This window comes from Diaporthe amygdali (genome assembly GCF_026229845.1).
Source record: "Diaporthe amygdali strain CAA958 chromosome Unknown NODE_15_length_991109_cov_64_707514, whole genome shotgun sequence".
NCBI classification, from domain to species: domain Eukaryota; kingdom Fungi; phylum Ascomycota; class Sordariomycetes; order Diaporthales; family Diaporthaceae; genus Diaporthe; species Diaporthe amygdali.
Genome location: NW_026517035.1, coordinates 462,962 through 481,060, shown reverse-complemented (window position 1 = coordinate 481,060; position 18,099 = coordinate 462,962). Strand labels below are relative to the sequence as shown.

Genomic DNA, 18,099 nt, shown 5'->3' with positions numbered 1-18,099 from the left:
ATTGCGAATTTAGTCTGAATGGAAGCCGTGGTCGTCACTACGAACTGCTATTTACTAGGTTCAAGATCGGTCCAAGGTGCGGGTGGTCAGAAATCACAGCTGTTGAGGCCTCAACAGTCACGATGTGGATGGCTGACGAGGCAAATGGTGGATGTGGCTGTGGTGGGTGCCCGGCCTTGGACCCGAGAGATGATGTCAGCCCCAGTCCAGAACGGCAAACGGGAGAATGCTGTTGGAACGGCAGGCCCGGCAAGAAACGGCAGGGTTTGGCCAGCCCAGACAACAACAAGCATGGGCCACCTGGGGCTACTGTACAGCTCGTTCTGTCTTCCCAGGCACATGCCAGGTTTCCCCAGGCGGTCCACGGCCCCTGGACCTCGTTGGGCTGTCGGCAACCGTCAAGTTCTCAAAACGGTTCGTTATTCCCAGGTAGCTCTCAGTTAAGGCCCGATCTGGCAGGGAGACAAGCTGTCTGGCCGTCGAAGCTATGGCCCGTGGTGACGATCAATCAGTCCATCGGATGATGTTTACTAAATGAGCATCAACATCAACATGTCACTGTCGGAGAATGGGGACTCAGCCAACATTCACATCATGAGACCCTGGGCGTTACGCCGCCGTTAACCAGATGCAGTGGCCAATGCCACCGTCGGATTGACAGAACTGGCTGGACTGACTGGATCGACTGCAGGATGGGACCCCCTCGGGACCTGGAATGCAGCTGGATTGCGATTGCGTGGGGCTGACTATTGCTCGCTTCCAATTTCCACCCCTGCAAGACTACTGCAGCACTGCAGGTGCTCAGTGAGGGCGACCAGGGGTGTAGCTTTCTTCCCACCACCTAGACCTGGGCACCTTGACGACTCGACCGTCGAAAAGTCGCAATTCTCCCGCTCAACCTTCGTCCAATCTTCATCCCTCGCCTTGCCCATGCGCCATTGGACACGTCCCGTCCATTGAGCTGAACAGAGCCTCAACTCTGACAGCTCGGGCTTGGTCATAGCTGTTGCACGCCTGCGTCAGTTCAATATCGTTCGACTCGTGTCTCAAGTGCTTCTTGATGAACTGATTCTCCTCCAATCTGCGACCAATATCTGGGTCTCGTAATTCTACGCGTCCAAGCCCCTCCAGGTCGTCCATCTTGCAATGTCGACTATCGCTGCCCCTCGCCTGCTGTAGACATGATTGTCTGACAAGACTTTGCTATCCTCTACCACCTTCCACGCCATCACACTGCCCATCATGGATCAACTGCGGCCACCCGGTGACAGCATGCCCTTTCCGGCCCCGCGACGACATTCCACCGTTCCAACCTCTTTCCAGCCAGCACCCTCAAGACCACCATCGAACTCTGTCTCCAGCAATGGCTCCGTCGAGACCCTCTTTAATCACCCCTCCGTAAAGATCGTGGCCTTCTCCGCAGGCAAGTCCGCCTTCGACCGGCCCGGCCCTGGCTCCGAGGACAAGCCAGGTTCACTGCCTTCTTCTTCCCAGTTCGAGAGGACCATAGCTGTTGGTACGTGCGAGCACCATGCCACCATATCCAAGGCCCCCTCGCTAAACTCTTGCAATAGGTGCTTTCCAGATTTACCGAGCTCCCGGGTCCGTCGCTTTCCTCCGATGCGGCTCAGCCCTACAGCCCATACTGCCCAAAAGCCAATGCTGGACCCTGGACGAACGCTCGAGCAAGTTCGCTCTGCAGATCCGGCGACCAAATTACTGGAGGATCGAGGTGCCCGTGAGCGATGACGAGGACACGCGGAGGGCATTGGTGTTGCGCGAGATCCTAGATAAGATACTGCAGTTCGAGAAGACACCCTGCCCTTTCGAGCGGGACTTCACTGTCCAGCTGCCTGAGAGACCGACCACTCCCATTAAAAAGAAACCATGGACTCCCCCGGTCCGGAGTGTATCAATGAACTGGCCCCCACAACCAGTCACGCCGCCTCCCGAATTTGCGACTCGGACAAGATTCTATAATCCAAATGCACGGAGGCATTCTGATTTCGGTGTGGATTTGTCAAAGACAAGGGCTACGCCCGAGACTCCTGAAGCGAAGCCCGAAGGAAGAACGGTAGATGGATCAGCAAATATCGGTACCCCTACCAGGCCACCATCACGCAGAATTTTGGAGACAATGGAGACTCCCCGGCAGGAGACGATCCCCGAGGAGGCCAATCCTGAGGAGTCGATTCCAGAGTTTGGCATTAAGTTCAGATCAGTATTGGAAGAAGCCGAGCCACTGACGCCGCCTCTTACCGCAATCCCGCCGGAACTTGCCAAAAAGACGGTGGAGCCTGCTCCAGGAGCTGCAACCGTTAAAACGGAAGTGAAGAGGGCAGAAGACCTCGAAGCAAGCCCCAAAGCCCCAGAAACCCAGAGGACTTTGGCTGTGGCGAAGAAGCGCGAACCCATTTGGATAACGAAGAAACCGTCCGCCACAGCTCGGAAGTTGCAACGACCGGCGCTGCCAAAGGCACAATCAGCGGGTCCCACAGCGTCGACGGTCTCGCGTAATCAGAGTGGAAAGATGGCGGACACCGTTGAGAAATCTAAACTGCCTGAATGTAGCGCGAACCAGGATTTATCGCCGTCCGCAAATAATGCGAAACGAAGTGACTCGAGTAGCCCTTCTGATACTGAAGAAGCGGGCTCAATAGAAGGAGCCGGACAAATGCGGTTGAGACGGACCAGGGTAGCTGCCTTTGCCTCCAGACGAGCCGCTACGGCCCCTGCACTGAGACTTCGAACGTCAACACCAGCCCTCAATCTTCCGGAGGAGACTCCCGAGGAAGTGCCTGCTCCTAGCTCCCCAGCTGAGTCGTCGGATTCGTTTCACAGCACTCAGTCGTGGCATTCGCCACTTGCTCCTCCTTCGCCACCCATGTCTCCTAGGCGAGCATACCCCTATCCACATGAGAACATTCCATTAGCGAGAACGGGTGATGGATCAGAGTCTGCCGCCACACCTACCATATCAGTTTGGGAGAAGAGCTCGACGGGTGCGGTTGCGGGCAGCGGCGCAGGCACGCCCATCACTCCATTCTACAACGATCACAATGGAACCGATGTACCAACAGAGAACAGAGATGACGTGAAGTTATCAGGCGAGTCTGCAACAACGACTCCGGCTATACCGATCGCGACCGGGGCCGTAGAGGACAGCTCTGAACACACCACCGCCGCAGATACGGACTCTCTCTCAACGTCTTGGTCGTCCGCGGCATCGCGGACATCCTCTCCAGGATCAAATACAGCCATGCGCCACCGCGCAGCGACAACCTCGGTCTCCATCTCTCACACTAGTCCACGGGCGCTTTCCCCTTTGCCTCCACCCGCCAATCTTTTCACCCCTCGACAAGGTCTACGGCGACTTCCATCTACCGCTGAGCTTTCAAACCGCGCCTCTACAGCTGTCAAGACCATCCGCCGCATCCCGAGCGCAATCCTGAACAGGACGTGCGAGATGATATTTGGCCCGCCCGCTCACCTCATCAACCTGATGCTCAAGGTAGCCGCGCGCATCGCAGCCGGAGAATTCCGAGGCTTTGTCTTCGGAGTAGGCGAAGGGGGCGAGGTGGTCGATGTGCGGTGGGACTGGAGCGATGAGCACAGCGACATCGACGAGAGCCCAGCACTGGAAGGCTGGGATGAGGCAGATTTCAACTTCGGCGATGACGCGCGTAGGCAGGCTGCTAACAGGATTTCCCGCGGCCGCAAGATGAGAGCCAGCTTTGCTGCTGCGGACCTGTCGAGGCCGTCGAGGGCGCCGGGGAAGGCTATCGAGTATCAAGATCCCTGGGCGACTGCGGACGACGAAGACGAGGACCCGAGCCGCAGCTGGGGCGTCGATTAGGGGAGACGCAATACCGGCGGGTTCGATGGCGCCGCCAGGCGAAGCAATCAGAAGGAACATGATAAGACCAAGAAAACCGCTCGATGTTACGAGTCCGCAAGGAGGATCATGAGTCCAAAGCAAGGCATTTTCTCACTAGGTCCTCATACAACAAGGCGGCGCACGCTTGGGAGGGGGAAGGGGTCTCTCGGTGTTTGAATTGAGTGTAGAAAAGATACCATGAGCATGGCTGGCGTTTTTGTGTTGAGTCTGTCTAGAACGAGTGCAGCGCGGCACAGATGACTACATGGATGGTCATTTGATTATTGAGAGGTGGTTGAAGTCGGAGAGATATTCACGGTCCGCGGACTGCAAGGCATGATTGAGCAAATTCAAAGCTCTCGCCTTGATGTAAAGTATTTAGGTAGTCTCTACTACACTGATGTAGCCTACTGGCACAGGGCAATCGAAAGAATAATGAGCACTTGATCTCATTCTACCTTATGCGTAATGACTTGGAAATGGCTTCATTGATGTGGACAACCAAGCAACCCACTTTCCTGTTGCAGCTCGTGTCTAGCTATGTATATATGTGTGGCCCAAACTGGTTCCAAGTAAAAGTCCCCAGAGGTACGAGACGCGTCAATCCTCTGCTCCTCGCAATGCCATGTCAGGTCAGGGCTAAGTGGTCCAAGAGAATGAAGAATGAAAAAAAGAGCCAAGGCTCGTCGCACCGTACGCAGAGAAAGAAATTCCCACCTGGCCGAGAAGGGGAGAGGAGAAAGAAGAAGAGAAGCTAGTTAACCCATCGCAGTGACTCCGAAACGCCGTTTCGATATGCATTCGTCCGTCCGTCCCACACCATCCCATCCCATTCTGCCTACCCACCACACCGGCTTCGTCCGGCCGGCCTCGTCTGCCCTGACCTGCTCGAGCTCCGTTGTCAATCTATCCCGCCACTTTTTTCTCCCCACTGCCCCCTCACCTCCTGAAATCCAAGCTCCCCGGGCTCCTCTCCCCATCTAGGCTAGGCCGCACCGACGCGCTGGAGCTCCGCCGCCGCATGGCACGCTGCTCGCCTGGGTCGGCCGGGTTTAGCCCGGACGACCGCGCGAACAGGTTCAGGATGTCGGTCAGCGAGATGACGCCCGTCAGGCGGCCCGACAGGTGCGCGCCGGGCAGTGCCGCGGCGGGCACGGAGCCAGTCGGCGAGAAGACGGACGATGACATGGGCAGCGGCGAGGGCGGCGCGGACGCCTGGTTCTGGGCCTGGGCGGCGGCCGTGTTGATCACCGTCGCGGAGACGGAGGGCGAGGCGGCCGTGCTGTTGGTGTTGCTGCCGCTGCCTGCTGTGGCGGGTGCGCCCGTGGTCGTCGTCGTCGTCGTTGGCCCGCCGCTCGTGCTCTGCAGCGCGGTCGCGTTGCCGCCGCCGCTCCAGGTGTTGGTGCTCGTGCCGACGGGGCCGAGCAGCGGCGTCGCGGGGGCGCTTGGGCTGGGGCTGGCGCTCTCGACGACCCACATCCGGTGCGAGCGGGTGGCGACGAGCTTGGCGACGGTAGCGGCCAGAGTCTGGTAGGGGTTGACGTAGAAGACGGGGACCGAGTCGCGGCCCTTCTCCATGCCGCGTTCGGAGAGGATGACGGTAATGAAGTGCATACAGGTGGACTGGAGTAGCGGGAGGGAGGCCGCGGAAGTGAGCAGGCGCACGTCGGCGCTCGAGATGTTGCCCACGACGTTGGAGGCGTTGTCGACGACGGCGACCGAGGTAAGGCCCTCGTTGGACATTAGCGTCAGGGCCTCGGCGAGGGGAGCATCAGCGCTGTAGAAACTTGTTAGCTTTCAAAGACATCAGTCGGCGGGATGAGCTACCTACTTGATGGCGATGATCTGCTGCGAACCGATCTGCAGGTCTCTCAGAAGCACCGGATACAGCCTGTCAATGACCGGGAAGTTGATGCCCTCGTTCCAGAAGAACTCCAGCACCTTGAGCTGCGACAGAACACCACTGACCTCGCCCTCCTGGCTCGTAATCAGGAGGCGATGTATGCCGCTCCCAAACACCTCGATAGCACCGGGCAGGAAGGTCTCGGGTGGCAGTGACATCAGCTGCTCTGGCCGACAGATAGCCTGTACGTCCCTCAGCGGGATAGCCTCCCTCTCCCTGGCGCGCGTAGCGATTGAGTCGTAGAGTGCAACGTGCTCGTCCTCTGGCTTGGCCAACCCGACTACGGCAAGCAGGTACGCGTTCAGGTCCCTATAGTCAAACGTAGAGACGGCCTTCTTCTGCGGGCCATCCTTGACCAGGACACAGTTGCCCGCGGCGTTGCCCTTGACCAGGGCCATTGTGGCCTCCTCGACGCTGCTATCCAGATCCACCCATCGCACCTCGTCGGTGTTGAGAGCCACCAGCTCGCCGACCTGAACCTCCCGCCAGTCGCGGCCTGAGAACTTGGGGTTGGGCTGGCGGGACGAGGGCGGGTGGTTGATGAGGTCCTGCACGGCAGCCTGGGTGAAGGAGGGGTGGCGCGATGTTCGAGGCGAGGGAGGTGCATGGTGATTTCGCAGGTTCTCGGCGAAGCTAGAGCGGTGGGCGTGGGAGTGGACGGACTTGTGCAGTGAGGAGCTGGAGGGGGATCGCTGTGGGAGGCCAGGGTGCTGGCTGGGAGAGGTTGAGTAGAGGTTGGGGTGGGCGATCTTGTCGAGGCCGGTGCCCGAGGAAGCTGGGGACGGCTGTCTGCCGGCCTGCTGCTGCTGCTGTTGCTGCTGCTGCTGCTGTTGTTGCTGCTGCTGCTGCTGCTGTTGATCCATCTTGAGGAGAGGTCACCAGCCAGAGGGGGGTAGCAGGCAGTTAGGTATGACGACTGCAGCTCGCGGGGGCGGAGCTGTAGCGTTATATCCTGGATGCAGGCGAGATCAGGAGATTGGCGCGCAGAATCGCGTGGTGCACAGGTTGCACGGCGAGCAGTGGCGGAGATGCGGCGAGCTGGACCGTTAGAGGGTGGTTTCGTCGAAGGCAGCGAGGGTGAGGTGAGGCCAAGGTCGACAGCGGGATGTACTGCACACAGGCCAGTTCGTGGAGGTAGATGTGGGTCGTTGGGTGCGGTTCGTGGTCCAGGATCGGTGGTGGAGTGCGTAGGCGAGCCAGGTTTAGCCGTTTATGGCGGGGATAAACAAAAATGACGGGGAGGGCCCAGAGTCCAGATGTCTCTCACCGAGCTTCCAGAAGAGGGGCCGTGGCTTGCTGTTTTCTCTTATCATCCGCCAGTAGGGCAAGCTTGATTTGCAAATGTCTCTTCTTTTCTTTTGCCCTCTCTGTGTCTGTGTCTATGTCTGATCTGAATCTGTGTCTCTCTCTTGCAGACTCATGCAGTGGGCATCACAAGTGATAGAGATAGGCTGGTGACGAAGGCAATGGAGTCGCTGCAGAATAGATCAGGTTCGAGAGCCGAGCCCCAATATTATGATGAGGTCCAGGACGGCCGGAGCTCCAAGCTTGGAACGACGGGACCACCACACTGGTTGTAGATAGACAGACCTGCCAGCCAGCAGCAGCAGCTAGAGCTCCCAAGCTCGTGATGGTTGGGAGTCTGGGGCGCCCCCAATAGGGTCGATCGACCCGCGAGATGCATCGTCATCCTGACTCAAGCGGGCCGCCGTGACGACAGACAAAAAAACAAACCATCAGAATCATTTCAATCTTCAACACTTCAACAACAGCAACTGTCGTACCAAAAAAAAAAAAGAATGAACACGGGCGAGGCTTGACGTGGAGATACTGGGCCTCTATCTTGTCGCAGTTCAATATAGCATTCGGCGGTATGTATGGATCAGACTGAGTGGTTGACTATCCTGAGGGATGTGCAGGCCAGGGCGATCGTCGCATGTCGTCGCCAAGTCAGATCAGTGACAGGCTCTCGTGCTCGGACACGATACCACGGACGTGGAGTGAGAGGCGGCGGGATGCGATGCTAGCTATGGCTGCTCATGGCTCTCAGACCAAAAAACTTGCATGGCTCATCCCTACCTAAAACTGCTCCCTTCATGCGGTTCCAGAAGAATCCCATCTACCAACGGCCGTGCCTGAAATTTTTCTTTATTTTTTCCTAGTCTGCCGTAACATACTGTAGACCATGTAGGTATCGGTTGAAGACAGTCAAGCACGAAAGCCCCTTTCAAAGGCGTATCTCAAGGGAGGATGGTGCTGCACAAGGAGCCCTCTTGAGGGTTATTCGCATGCGGCCCGCCCTGCAGGATTGCGCTCTCAGACGGAAACAGTCAATAGAGAGAGGCACAGAGGCGAGAGGGTCGCATGTGTTGAGCCGAGGAAACGCCCACTCCATTCCACTCTGGATGGTAATGCAGGGCTTCATCTACAAACAGACATTTGCAGCATCGCCCAACATCCAGTCATAGACCTCTAAGAGATGCACAGAGCGACTCATTGTGTCTGTTTGCATTCATGCTCATGCTCATGCTAATGATCCTGAGACCATCGTCACCATGCAAGCGCTTACAATTGCTCCTTGCGACTGTTTTTGAAATAAATAAAAAAAGAGAGAAAGGAAGAAATCCCTGAACTCAATTGTAATTCTACTGGGTGCTAATCTTATGTGCACCACACTGCACCCACACTCTTTACCCCTCTATCCACCTGGGCACGTCGTGTTCCGCCAAATTTGTTCCCCTCAGCTCTGGTATCTGTACTGGAGCGGAACCCTTCCACAGCCACGTCAAACTTTCACCTGGCTGGCTGGCTGGCTGGCTGGCTGCAACGCTATCTGTTTGTTTCCTAGACACAAATTTCCCAATCTTCCCCACGATCCACGATCCACGATACCATTCCCATACCTTGCACTGCTGAATGCAAATGCGAACGCGAATGCGTGCCCTCCCCTTTGCCCTCTAAATATTCACCTGCCGCCCGCCTCTGCACGGGCCATACCATTTGTTGTGGACATTCCCCATCTCGTCTCGTCCCACCGCGGGGCATCGTCAACACAGCAACAAACCACAGCCTTTCTTCGCCTCTCATTTCCCGCCTCTTACCACACACCCACACCAACCGCGTTCTGAGTCCCGACGCCTGCGCCGAGATATCTTGCCGTCCCACGCGCCTTCTCGACTCACAACCTTTCCCGACGTGCGCGCTGCGGCGCCTTGCCCTGCCACCGGCCCCGCGCGACCTCTTTTTCCCCCCTCGCTCGATCGATCGATATAATCTCCAACATGTCTATCCTGCCTCCCGAGATCACGGCCGAGCTGGGCCAGCTCATCCAGGGCCTCCAGTCTCCAGACAACTCCATCCGCTCTCAGGCCGAGGAGGCGCTGGCAAACAACTGGACAAGCACGCGTCCTGAGGTCCTGCTGATGGGCTTGGCTGAGCACATTGCCGGGTCGCAGGACGTTCAGGTCCGATCCTTTGCCGCTGTCATCTTCCGCAGGATAGCTTCGAAGTCACGAAAGAACGAGCAGGGACAGGTCGTTGACGTTTTCATCTCCCTCGCCAAAGAGCAGGCTCTCGTCGTTAGGCAAAAACTACTCGAGACACTCGTCAACGAGACGGACAAGCAAGTTAGGAACAAAATTAGCGACAGCGTCGCCGAAGTAGGAAGACAATATTCAGACGCGAGTACGTTTCTATCTCCCCCAGCCCGGGCGTGACGGCCGAGAGATTGCTAAATAAGGGACAGACGAGCCATGGCCTGAGTTGCTTACCGTGCTCTTCCAGCTGAGCATGGCCGAGGAGCCGGGCAAGCGTGAAGCAGCCTTCCGCGTCTTCAACACCACCCCTGGCATCATCGAGAAGCAACACCATGACGCCGTTGGCCAGGCATTCACCAAGGGCTTCAAGGACGACTCTGTCGGAGTATGCTTATGTCGCGTCCGAATAACAAGAGGCAGTGCTGATTTTAGTCACAGGTACGCCTTGCGGCCATGGAGGCTTTCGCTTCTTTCTTCAGGAGCCTGAACAAGAAGAGCCAACAACAATATTACCCACTTATCCCCGAAGTGCTCAACATCCTCCCGCCCATCAAGGACTCTCAGGACTCCGAGGACCTCAGCAAGGCTCTGGTCGCCCTGATCGACCTTGCCGAATCGGCCCCCAAGATGTTCAAGCATCTGTTCCACAACCTGGTGCAGTTCAGCATATCCGTGATCCAGGACAAGGAGCTCAGCGACATTTGTCGCCAGAACGCATTGGAACTCATGGCTACATTTGCCGATTACGCACCATCCATGTGCAAGAAGGATAGCTCCTTCACAAATGACATGATCACCCAATGCTTGAGCCTGATGACCGATCTGGGGGAGGATGAAGATGTGCAGGACTGGCTCGATTGCGACGACGTACGTCCTACCCCGGACAGAAAGACAGAAAAGGAAAACTCTAGGATATTGCTAACATTGCACAGCTCGACCAAGAAGAGAGCGACCAAAATCACGTCGCGGGCGAGCAATGCATGGACCGACTGGCCAATAAGCTCGGTGGCCTCACAATCCTCGCGCCAACTTTCAACTGGCTTCCTCGCATGATGCAGTCTATGTCGTGGAAGGATAAGCACGCTGCCCTGATGGCCATCTCGGCCATCTCGGAAGGCTGCCGGGAGCAGATGCTTGGAGAGCTCAGCCAGGTCCTCGACCTCGTCGTGCCAGCTCTCAAAGACCCTCACCCGCGCGTCCGATGGGCTGGATGCAACGCGCTTGGCCAGATGAGCACCGACTTTGCGCCCACAATGCAGAAGGAGTACTACGATGCGATTCTCAAGGCCATTGTGCCTGTTCTCGACTCACCCGAACCCCGTGTCAAGTCTCACGCCGCGGCTGCCCTGGTCAACTTCTGCGAGGAAGCAGAGAAGTCTGTTCTCGAGCCATACCTGGACGATTTGCTGTCGTCGCTCTTCCGGCTCCTCCAGAACGACAAGAGATACGTACAAGAGCAGGCCCTCTCCACCATCGCGACGATTGCCGATGCCGCTGAGGCAGCGTTCAGCAAGTACTACGATTCCTTGATGCCGCTGCTTTTCAATGTCCTGCAATCGCCGATGGACAAGGACACCCGTTTGCTTAAGGCCAAGGCCATGGAATGTGCGACACTCATCGGTCTGGCTGTTGGAAAAGACCGACTTGCCGGGGATGCGATGAAGCTGGTCCAGATCCTGGCCCACATTCAAACAAGCGTTACAGACGCCGACGACCCGCAAGCACAGTACCTGATGCACTGCTGGGGTCGTATGTGCCGTGTTATGGGTACCGAGTTCCTACCATTCTTGCCTAATGTCATGCCGCCGCTGCTGGAGCTCGCCAAGGCGAATGCCGATATCCAGCTTTTAGATGACGATGAGCAGGTCGAAGCGCTCCAGCAGGAAGATGGCTGGGAGCTTGTGCCCCTCAAGGGCAAGATGATTGGTATCAAGACCAGCACTATGGACGACAAGCACATGGCCATCGAGCTCCTCGTCGTCTATGCCCAAGTTCTTGAGGGCAACTTTGCAGCATATGTGGCGGAGGTCATGGAGAAGATTGCTCTTCCCGGTCTTGCCTTCTTTTTCCATGATCCTGTGAGGTACATGTCCGCTAAGCTGGTTCCTCAGCTCCTCAACTCTTACAAGAAGGCTTACGGAAACCCGTCAAACGAGCTTCGCGGGCTCTGGGCTGCTACTGTCGATAAGCTCCTGGAAGTACTGACCGCTGAGCCTGCCATCGACACTCTGGCGGAGATGTACCAGTGCTTCTACGAGTCTGTTGAGTGCCTTGGAAGAGATTGTCTGACTCCCCAGCACATGGAGAAGTTCATTGAATCGGTCAAGACCGCTCTTGATGACTACAAGGACCGTGTTCAGGAGCGTCTCGACGAGAACGATGGTGCAAACCCCGAAGATGTCGAAGACGAGGCTGAGGAAACGATGATGGCGATTGAGGACGACCAGACCCTGTTGTCAGATATGAACAAGGCTTTCCACTCCATTTTTAAGTATCATGGAGCGGCCTTTCTCCGACCCTGGGAGCGTCTCATGTCGACGTACGAGGCTTTCCTCAACAACGGACGGGATCCCACGCAACGCCAGTGGGGCTTGTGCATCATGGACGATGTGCTCGAGTACTGTGGCCCTGAGTCCATCCACTACGCCAACTACATCATGACACCTCTGATCGAGGGATGTCGCGACGCCTCCCCAGCCATCCGCCAAGCTGCCGCGTACGGCATTGGAGTCGCGGCGCAGAAGGGTGGGCAGGCTTGGGCACAGTTCCTGGGCGGTTCCGTCCCATCCCTGTTCCAGGCGACACAGGTGCCTGACGCCCGCAGCGAAGACAACGTCTACGCTACCGAGAACGCGTGTGCGGCCATTGCCAAGATCCTGCACTTTAACGCAAGCCACGTGCCTAACACGGACGAAGTTATTGCGCAGTGGATCAATACCCTGCCCGTCACGAATGACGAGGAGGCTGCTCCATACGCATATGCGTACCTGGCTGAGTTGATTGACAAGTAAGTACATATACCTCCGAACTCTTCACCAGGCTCGATCGATTGAGGCGCATACTGCCATCTTCCACTCGAATACCATGCACGGCCGAGACAAAATCAGCTCAGGGCTTTCTTTGAATTATGTTGTCCCAGAATCAACATGGAAACTAACGTCCTCCCTATTAGGCAACACCCTGCCGTCGGCCAACAACCCGACAAGGTCTTCCTCTATATCGCGCAGGGCCTTGAATCACAGACCCTGACCTCCCAGACTGCAAGCCGCGTGTGTGCCGCCACAAAGGTGCTGCTCCAGGCGACGAACACGGACCCGACGCCGCTGCTCCAGCAGTTCACGCCGGACGCCCAGCAGGTTATCATGGCCTTCTTCAACTAGGGGTTGACGGTCCAGCCACCCAATGCGGCGCCGACGGCGGACCCGGGGCGACGGCCGAGGACAAACGGCCCGGCCGTTGCTTTCACGGTGTTGGGCCTATAAGAGTCTAAAATGGTGCAACCCATGGCGACTCGGTTCATGGATATTGGAAACGGGAAGGACGCCCACGGCGTGACTGATGGTAGTCTAGATGGTCAGGGATAGCGGGTCACTCCGCCACAACGGTTTGTAGAGCGAGAAAGGAGCGTCGAGATCGGGCGGCCTCGTCGGCAGGGTATGGATATGTCTTACACACACAACACTCGAAGGAGGAAAGAGTCCCAGCAGATCAAAAAGAGAACAATCACAAAAAGGGGAAGATGGATGATTGACTGATCCATCCAGCAGGCCTCAAACGCCCTTGGATGGATTGAAGGAACTGGGGAGGAATGCGAAAGACAGTAGTAGATTTCTGAAGATACCAAAACCACTATTTCTACTTTTTTCCCTTCTTCCTTTCTTCTCGGACCTTTGACTAGACCGGGTTTTTCTATTGCCCTGTGAGTGAATGCGCATGCTTTTGTGTATGCGGTGCGCATGTCTTGGCTTTGGGGTGCTTGGTTCTTCCTCTGTTCAGCTCGTGGGCGGCGGATCAAGGACAGTGTTGTTTGTAACGCAAGGTCAATGGTGAGATGCGTAGACTTGATGTGTAACCGCGCATCTGGAGCTGTGCACTGTGGCGGTTTTAGGAGGCAGACCGCGGCTCTTTTTATTATATGGGAGTAACATCAGGGCATGGCAGCGGGCACGGATGATTTCAACATGGTGCAGCTGCGATGTCTCTCCCTCCCTCCATATCCTCGCACGGCCGCAGGGACCAAGACAGCGACTAGCTGGTGATCAGGAAAGCTATGGAATCGCACAAGGCCGTCTCCAACTCCAACGCAAGCATCTTCCATCGCGCAGCCGACATCTCGTACCTCTGGGTGCCCCGAGGGTCCCCTGGACCTGACATCCCAGACACAGCAGTCCCAGACACAGCAGAACACCACGCAGCCAGCTAATCGCTCCCGCGCGAGCACGAGCGCAGGAACAAGCGCAGGCACGCCTGCAGTAGATCAAGAAGCTACGGGGAAGCAAAACCCGGTCCCGCACAGCGTCCACCCAGCTAGCGCACCATCTTCGCCAAGCGGGATCGTCACCGTTGACCTAGGGGGACAGGCACAACTCATCATGGCTCATCCAGCTGCCCAGCCCAGGACCCGCGAGATCTGCGCGGAATCTCACGGTCAGTGGAGAGTGGGGATGGAGCGCAGTTGACTGTCCCTCATCAGGATGACTCAGATATGGTCCCTCTTACATGACCCCAGTCAGCAAGCAAACCCGCCCGCCGAGCAAGAAGGCAAGCAAGCAAGCCCGCCCGCCCAGGCGCCGACGGGCGGGGCTCCCAGCGAGGCGCACACGGGGCCACCTGCAGGCGATGGACATCGGGCGTCCCGATCGAGTTGCCCTGCAAGGCTGGGCCGGGCTCCGGGTTTGTTCTCTGTGGCGGCACGGGCCCAGTAAACGAGGAATACGTGAGTGGACAAGGCCGGATCGACGTTGCTTGCGTCTGGGGCTGGGTGCTCATCCTTTGCGTTCGATTCGGGCATAGCCTGGGCTGCCGTATTTGAGCGTGGTATGCGATTGGCCGGTGTCCTTGCGCCAGTCTCGTTGTGGCTGCTTATTGGTTGTGTTGCGGGTGAGCAGCAGGACCCTTTGTCTGATGCGCGTGGGAACGTCATCTTTTCTGGCTGGGCGAGGTATTTTGACGAGGCTTTGGGAGAAGAGATATAAAGATGGCACTGGTCTTCTTCGAGATGGGTGGTGGATGATGGTTGCTGTCTTGCTTGCATAGACATCTTTGAGAGCGCCTTACAGCGGACCTTGGTCAACAATATCACCAATAATTTGTTTTACTTAGACTGCGCATCGAGGATACAACAGCACAGTATCGAGAGACACACATCGAAATGAGCGAAAACGGCGAATTTGGTATATATTCTCCCCCGTGATTTTGCTTCGGCCTTCGTATGCCCATACTAAGACGGTGAACAGTGGAGGGGAGCTACTGGCTCTATGCCCCAAACAAGGGGGCTCCGGTCTTCTTCGCGGTTGCGTTCTGCATTTCCGGGCTCTGGCAGCTATGGCAAGGCTAGTGAGTACTGTACCCCAGGGCAATTCAACTTCTCGGACCAGCCCTGCATACTGACATGTCCTCGTCCACCAGTCGCTACAAATGCTGGCATGTTACCTGGCACTACGCCACAGTCGCGGCCATATTCACGGCAGGCTTCATTACCAGGGAGATAGGAGCGTTCCATTACGACAGTCTCCCCGTATATATAGCAAGCGTATGCCTGGTATACGCAGCGCCGTAAGTTGACCCTTGCCGCACAGGCAGAGAAGAGGGTAGGATCTAACAGCAGGCAGTCCACTGTACGAGGCAGCCAACTACCACATCCTTGGCCGCGTGCTGTTCTACGTCCCGTATCATTCGCCAATTCACCCCGGCCGCGTGTGGACGACCTTCGCCTTCCTAGCGGCAGTCGTCGAGAGCCTCAGCGGCATTGGCGCGTCGTACACGGCGAACGTGTCCCTCCCGCAGTCGATGCAGGACACGGGCAAGGCGCTGCTGAAGACGTCACTGATATTGCAGCTGGTGATCGTCAACTGTTTCGTGGCGCTGGCGGTGACATTCCACCGGCGGTGCCTCAAGGCCGGGATCCACAACCGCAACGTGAACAGCTCGATGCTGACGCTGTATGTCAGCACGGCGCTGATCGAGGCGCGCACCATCTACCGCACCGTCGAGTACTTCCAGCTCGCGGGCGTGCAGATCCGGCGGGGCATGAGCCCGAACGAGCTGCCGCCCGAGTGGCGGTACGAGTGGTTCTTCTACGTCTTCGAGGCGTCGCTCATGCTCGTCAACGCGTACCTGTGGAACTTCCGCCACGCCAGCAAGTACCTGCCCACCAACACCAAGGTGTTCCTTGGCACGGACGGGGTGACCGAGATCGAGGGCCCGGGCTACAAGGACAAGAGGGGGTTTCTCGCAACCCTGCTTGACCCTTTCGACTGGTACGGGATGGTGACCGGCCGCGACAAGAAGGACCGGTTCTGGGAGGCCGGTCAGGGACAGGGCGAGGTGGTTGGAGCGAAGGGCGAGGCCAAGTCAGCCAGCCACGAAACTGCCTGACTGCCGTTTGGGCCGGGGCGGACCGGTCGAAGTCCGAGTCAGCAGTCCTTGGACTATTGGACGCGAACTCAGCTTTGACGTGTCGTGATTGGAATGGAAAGTGGCTGCTGTCACTGTCAATGTCATTGTCAGTGAGCTCAGCTTGGGATTTTTTTCTCAGGTGGTAGGCTCAGCCAGGTGTTGAGGTGATTGGCGCTGGTATTGTCATATTCATTTTTGTATTTTTATTGTTTGCACGATACCCATGTTGGTCGGAAATAATAGATCGATTGTCTGTTGCAGCTTTTGGCAGTGCATGCATCGTGATGGGGTCTCACAGCCCACTACCAACAGCAGTTGACCAGCTCGGAGCGGCGGCCGGCATCAGACGTGAGAAATCGCAACGGAGGGTTACAACACTCACTGCAAGAGAGTGGACACAGCAAGAGAAAGAAGAGAAGAATTCTAAGAATATTGCACACAGGCCTTGGGATCTGGCGTGGAAGGCGGCGGAGCGTCTGGGCCTGGGCGGTGACTGGCAGCGCAGCCCGGCACGGTTTGAGGCGTGGAGCGCGATTTGTGAGGATTTGCTGTCGCTGGGCTCAGTCTTCTCCCGTGATGCATCGTTATCCTGCTGCCTTGTGCGATGGCACGACAGCCGTCACGCATCAGCAAGTTGATTACAGAGGGCGGCGAGGGTCTGACCTGGCGGGAGTGAGAAGAATGTTTATTCTGGAGGGTTATGGGAGTGATGGGATCAGCTTCGGAGTCCTGGGGAGGCGGCGCAGTTGTTCTCTCTGAGGTGTGACGGTGTGCAGACAGGCGATGTTGAGATCCAAAAATAGACGCCATCTTGTGTAATCTGGTAATCTGCTGTGTGCTGCAGTAGCGAGTAGTCCGTCTGTCTTTGTACCGTTGTACATGGCTGGGATTTGGTGCTAGCCTCATTGAGGTGCCGTGATCCGGAGATGATGGCCCGTGCTCTTGCCGCTACCTTCTGTGGCGGTCGCCCCTTCCTTGGCCTGTCACTGCTGTCACTGCAACTGCTGCACTGCATTGACGGCTCTAGCATGGCTCTGGCATGGCTCTAGCATGGCTGGGCAGGCAGGAAGGCTGGGTTGTGCTTGTCACACAGCTCGATAACTCGACGAAGGGCTGTGAGGGTCTGCGCCTGTCAACCGCAGACAGCAGACAGCAGACAGCACAGTACTGTACAGCAACTGCGACCCCTCTCCGTCTGTCATGTGCCTTCCCGCCCACTCTCCGTCATGCAGGTGGCTTGGTGGCTTGGTCGGCCCTTCTTGCATCTCAACCCAAGCAGGGTCGAGGCATCGAAATCAATCTCCTCATCCATGACTCCAATCTCAATTTCAAGTTGGAGCACGAGTCCACATCTTGCCATCTTGATGTCGACGAGTCCATCACGGTATCTCCGTTAATACCAGTGTTGTACCAGAGTCCTAGAATCTCTGGGCAACCGGTGTCTTGTCCCACCCTGCTCGTCCACTGCGACAGGACAGCTCACTTGCCTTCACATCACCTTCACATCTATTGTAATGAGAGGTGGCATGCCACAGCGGCACGAGAATTGGCCAGGAGAATCGACCAGCGGGCCGTTGCAGTTTATGCAAGGCAACACACAATCTACTTGGACCCGTCTCGCATCAACAAGCTTGGCTGTCGCCCGTATGCAGCACCTACTTCTGCACATCTGAGCACCTGGCATAAGCAGATATCTTTCACACTCACCACGGCACCGGGCTCGATTGGGCGACTGTCTCAATTGCATTTCAAGACATATCGAGCCCTCCATGCTCGCTTCCGGTCCGTACGACTGTATGTGAAACGGCCACTCCGGCCCCGACGACACCAGCTGCAGCTCGCAGCTCGCGCGCCGTCACCAAGCCAAGCAAGGGGCTAGATTCAACAGACTCTTGTCCCACCAACACCCTTCCCGGCACGATATCAGATCATAAGACGTGACATCCGTCTTGCAAATTAGCCTTATTAGTCCAACCGGCCCTTCACTCCCCTCCCCTCCCTCGTCAGTCCCGCCCACAGAAGACTGCGCAACCATCTGTCATCCCCCGGCCCCGCCCTTCATCAACCCCTTCACTCCTTCGCAATCGGCTTCTTACCCTTTGACGCGTTGGACGCGTGCAGGATCAATAAGCAGCAGCCTACTGCCCGTGCTGACTTTGCATGTG

At 57.0% G+C, this 18,099-nt stretch overlaps 4 protein-coding genes across 4 annotated transcripts; 3 read left to right on the top strand and 1 right to left on the bottom strand.

Moving 5' to 3' along the window:
• Positions 1–1,242: 1,242 nt before the first annotated feature.
• On the top strand, positions 1,243–3,856 carry J7T55_009887 (uncharacterized protein; the record flags this gene model as incomplete). Its single annotated transcript, XM_053143849.1, has 2 exons — positions 1,243–1,516; positions 1,575–3,856. 2 exons carry the CDS (start codon positions 1,243–1,245, stop codon positions 3,854–3,856), a joined length of 2,556 nt encoding a protein of 851 aa, XP_052993406.1.
• A 960-nt stretch (positions 3,857–4,816) lies between these two features.
• J7T55_009886 (uncharacterized protein) lies at positions 4,817–6,643 on the bottom strand (the record flags this gene model as incomplete). The annotated part of the gene is made up of 2 exons (XM_053143848.1): positions 4,817–5,654; positions 5,709–6,643. The coding sequence occupies 2 exons, from the start codon at positions 6,641–6,643 to the stop codon at positions 4,817–4,819; spliced, it is 1,773 nt and encodes a 590-aa protein (XP_052993405.1).
• A 2,418-nt stretch (positions 6,644–9,061) lies between these two features.
• J7T55_009885 (importin subunit beta-3) lies at positions 9,062–12,696 on the top strand (the record flags this gene model as incomplete). Its single annotated transcript, XM_053143847.1, has 5 exons — positions 9,062–9,464; positions 9,526–9,701; positions 9,755–10,183; positions 10,249–12,323; positions 12,489–12,696. The coding sequence occupies 5 exons, from the start codon at positions 9,062–9,064 to the stop codon at positions 12,694–12,696; spliced, it is 3,291 nt and encodes a 1,096-aa protein (XP_052993404.1).
• Positions 12,697–14,687: 1,991 nt separating this feature from the next.
• On the top strand, positions 14,688–15,913 carry J7T55_009884 (rta1 domain protein; the record flags this gene model as incomplete). Its single annotated transcript, XM_053143846.1, has 4 exons — positions 14,688–14,709; positions 14,773–14,872; positions 14,945–15,091; positions 15,148–15,913. The coding sequence occupies 4 exons, from the start codon at positions 14,688–14,690 to the stop codon at positions 15,911–15,913; spliced, it is 1,035 nt and encodes a 344-aa protein (XP_052993403.1).
• Positions 15,914–18,099: the final 2,186 nt, after the last annotated feature.